Below are 4,362 nucleotides of genomic sequence, written 5' to 3' on the forward strand. Positions count from 1 at the left end.
ATGAATTAATAAACCACACATATATGGCACTCTCCATTTCAAAATGCAAATTATTTGAAGCATATTTGCTTGTTTGCTCCTGTAAGGTTAAAATCAATGGTATCCATAGTAACACCGCGATGATGTAAGCTGATTACAAATTACACTAGTAATTGTAGGTATTTTACATGCATAATGTAGGAATAATGGAGTGTGTTGTGTTGATATGTTGGAATTAAAACAATCTTAGGACCCCAACAAAGCTGGGGCCGGCCCTGATCTTATGGAAAAAGAATAGTGGAAAAATACACGAAACAACAAAAATGGCTGAAATCATGTGATCAGTTTGAGCCGTTTGCAAACTTCAATTAGAGTTCATCTTTACTCTGAAAGGACGATTTGGTCTTATTGTCCTTTCCCGTTAATGGCAAATAAAGCAGTAATTAAGTATCCTAAGTGCGTTCATGATGCACATTACAATAAAATCTGAAAAACAACAAGACATTGCTGCAAATTACTGGCTGAGCTACAGATGAGCAGAAGGAAAGCATTTAGGAATAAAGATGTCAGTCTGCCTTCCTGAGCTGCAAATCATTTACTTCTCCTCAAAGTCACCCACTTTGAACCTGACAGATAAAATAATTTAACTCATCAAGATGTTTAGCAGCTTAAAATGCAGCTGCAGTGAATCTGAACTGTGTTAAAAGTACAGAGTGAATCGACTGCTGGGCGTGTGACGTTTCTACGTGTTCATTTGCATGAACAGCGACTGACTTAGATCTTTATCACGAGGGACGAATTTCAATACCAGATGCAAACTGTCACACACAATATTGTCCCCTGAACAGGAAGAGTACACAAAGTAGACAGGAGGCTGTGATGGAGTCGAGCAGTCTAGTTTCACCTTTGACCCCTGAATCTGTCAACTCTGAAGAGTTGGAAACAAGTAAAAGGATGTCAAAACTTCAGAGCTTAAATAACATGTTTTAAAGTACATAACTCTTAAACTTAAAGAAAAACAAATAGTAGTTTGTCCTTTAGATTTCATCTTAGACTTAACCTAAATTTAAAGTCCACAAAACGTTTTCTAAAAACTATAAAGAATCATTCATGTTTAACAAATAAAGGTTTTGTAATGGAATGCTTACATTGGAGTCGCACAAATAATATTTATGTAGATCTGTTTATCTTGTCATTATTTTAAAACTAAAGCCTTTTTCACACATTTCCATAAATATTAACATGTTTCCATCCTATTTTTGCAAAGTTTGACCCTGTTCTTACGTTGTACTTTTTTCAAAAGCTGAGGGAACATTTGCAGCTCTAAATGTTTTTTTATTTTGGTGGAAAATGGCTCTTTGGATTGTAAAAGTTGCAAACTGTTCTAGAAAACTGGTCTGAAATCGCTTTTATTGCTTTTAGGAATATTTCAAAGTTTAAATTATGAGATTTATGAACTCCACTGGCTCTTAAGAAGCCAACTGGCTTTTGGTTGACTGCTACATTTATATTAAAGTATATTCTAGTTTACATAGTTGTGTCGTTGTGAAGCACTTTGCATTTTTAATGTCAGTGATGGACGCTATGCAAATAAATCATACTTAGTTAAATATAATGCTGCTTTCAATTCACCAATTCTTGGTGTAGTAAACAGTTTGTGAACTTAAACATTTGGATACTGAAGTTCTAGTTTAAATTTTGAAGTTATAAATGCTTATTTTGCAGATTGGTGTGACTTTAAGAGTCAGGTTGCAGGATAAAGTCTATATTTTACTCATTAAGCGCCAATTTGATTACTGTGGAAGAGAAACTGGTGCAACGCAAACACAGCTGATATTAATGCGTGTCATATTTCCTGTATGATCCATTACTGTCATGATCTCTGCTGTGGGAGTGGTTTTTATCTTCTTCCTGCTTTCAATCCCCTCTCACTGCATGTAACATGATCTGCAGCTGTGAACTGTCCTACCTGGCTGTGTCAAGTCAAAACAGAGGTGATGGCAAAGCGCGCTGAAATCAGACTTCAGAAATCTGCTTTAATCCTCCCTGGCTGAAACTGCTGAGTGCATAGTTTTCTCTGCTTCACCTTTCTGAAGGGATTTCTTTACATGCGGACATTGAGAAGTCAGCGGGATGTTCTGCTCAGGGTTCCTCACATCAGTCTGTTCAAACGACTCTTCCTCGACATATTCCTGGAAACAGAACAGAGAATAGGAAATTGAGAAACCGGAATTTATGAGAATGTGCAACCTGTTGGCAAACCTCAAATGAATTTAGAAACTAACATTAATTGACTCAATGGCGTGTTTCACCTGTGGGGATTGATTTTGAGTTTCAAATCCAACTATTTTGTGATTTACAAACTCAATCCACCCTCATATCAACAAGTTATCAACTTTAATATGGTTTTAAGAAGCGTTTTTAATAACAAAAACAACGTGCCGACCTCAGGTGGATGCTCTTTGGTTTCTTCATCAGTTTGGGTGCTGCTCTCTCGCCCATTGTTTCCAAACAGCAGCGGCGTTGGAACGCAAAGGAGGAAACATATAACATACTGCGTGACTGTGCGACCGCAGTCTGAAAAATACCAAACCAGGCCGATGCTCACAGCGATGGAAATACGCCACCGATACATCTCTTCCCTCACAGCAGGCTCCTTCCGTCGGCGTGGCTGACTTTGAGTCGGTAAGAGTTGGATGAAGTAGCAGCAAGCTTGTTTACTGCCATCTTTAAACCTCCGCAGCGACGAAGAAGAAGGAAACGACAAAGACGCTGTTTGGCTTCGTGAACGCAGTCGGACAGCGGAAAACGAGAAACTTTATCAAGCTGGTTAAAGCGGAGCTGTGATTGGCTGCGGGGAGACCTCCGTGTCAAGCGTAGACGGCGAAAGCGCGACATCTAGTGGATGCACTGTTACGTTACAGAGAGATGTTGCTGATAAGTAGTTTATTGCACCAAAATCCCTGCCAGCATGCCTAGGTGGGCCCCATATGGGGGAAAGGATGGCAGACATATGGGTCCCATATGGGTTTGTCCACGGGTTCCACGGTGGCCCCACAGCCTACGTGGAACCCGCGGACAAACCCATATGGGACCCATCTGGTCTGCCCTCCTTTTCCCCATTTGGGGCCCACCTAGCCATGCTGACAGGGAATGTATCTCAAAATTCTGTTCTTATGTTTAAGATTACGTATGAAATGCCCAGAGTAAAAATGCAATTACAAATTCAAAAATACTTTATTTATCCCAAATAGAAGTTAATGCAAATGTAAATATTTTTATTTATTTTTTTTATTTATTTAGGGGAAAAAGGCTACTAAACCCAACAATTATCTTTGTGTTTTTTTTTAATGATTCAGATTACATTTCAAATTCTCACAGTAAATATAAAATGCAATTTCAACCTAACCTGGTCCCATAATAATCTTTATTTTCTACATATGTTGAAATCTGCTTTCAGATTCACATGGTAAGGATAATAATAATAATAATAATAATAATAATAATAATAATAATAATAATAATAATAANACAATTTCACTTTAAAACTGTTCATTCATAAATTCAGCTGTGCAGCCAAGTAAACACTACACTGCACAAACAAAACTATGCCAAGTATTTTTCGTCTACCTTCTTGAAACAAGACAGAAATAACTTACAGGTTGTAAGTCAAAAGTTCATAATATTGATAAAAAATGTATTAATTTTATTGGCAGATTATTTTTATTGTAATATTGACTTTTTTGTCAATATTAATGAATTATTTACTGAAAACGAGCTCAGTTATATTGATGAAAAGCTAATTTTAAGTTACTTTTCTCTTATCTGAAGTACTAAGACATTTGTACTATAAACCTGATCAAAAAAAGTTTCTAGTACAGATTTTGAGTTTTGCAGTGTATGTTTAGTGATTATCCTATGCACAGCCGGCCCAAGGCAGTGTGAGCTAAGCGACCGTTTAGAAACCACCAGGGGGCCCCCAAGAGCATCATTTGATTTTATTTTATAGTGATGGGTAGAGTTTGCACACTCTACTCATCTATTACAAATTTATTAAAGAAAATAATAAATTTGTTAACTTGTTTAGTGTAAATTGAATGTTTGACTTCAGATGTTGATTTTAAATATATGAATTAATAAACCACACATATATGGCACTCTCCATTTCAAAATGCAAATTATTTGAAGCATATTTGCTTGTTTGCTCCTGTAAGGTTAAAATCAATGGTATCCATAGTAACACCGCGATGATGTAAGCTGATTACAAATTACACTAGTAATTGTAGGTATTTTACATGCATAATGTAGGAATAATGGAGTGTGTTGTGTTGATATGTTGGAATTAAAACAATCTTAGGACCCCAACAAAGCTGGGGCCGGCCC

General features: G+C 36.8%; 1 protein-coding gene across 2 annotated transcripts in view; it reads right to left on the minus strand.

Moving 5' to 3' along the window:
• The window catches only part of LOC106965216 (uncharacterized), a 27,937-nt gene extending 25,048 nt beyond the window's left edge, over positions 1–2,889 (minus strand). Inside the window, exons 1-2 of one of the 2 annotated variants that reach the window (XM_015061154.1) lie at positions 2,426–2,889; positions 2,066–2,171 (exon numbers count right to left, since the gene is read on the minus strand). In XM_015061154.1, the coding sequence (XP_014916640.1) occupies positions 2,066–2,171; positions 2,426–2,614 (295 nt within the window). In that variant the 5' untranslated portion in view covers positions 2,615–2,889. The remainder of the gene's footprint in view (positions 1–2,065; positions 2,172–2,425) is intronic. The other variant, XM_015061153.1, reaches the window with a different exon arrangement.
• Positions 2,890–4,362: the final 1,473 nt, after the last annotated feature.

The sequence above is a fragment of the Poecilia latipinna genome, unplaced genomic scaffold (genome assembly GCF_001443285.1).
Source record: "Poecilia latipinna isolate Pla-1442-1.1 unplaced genomic scaffold, P_latipinna-1.0 Scaffold1785, whole genome shotgun sequence".
Taxonomy (NCBI): Eukaryota; Metazoa; Chordata; class Actinopteri; order Cyprinodontiformes; family Poeciliidae; genus Poecilia; species Poecilia latipinna.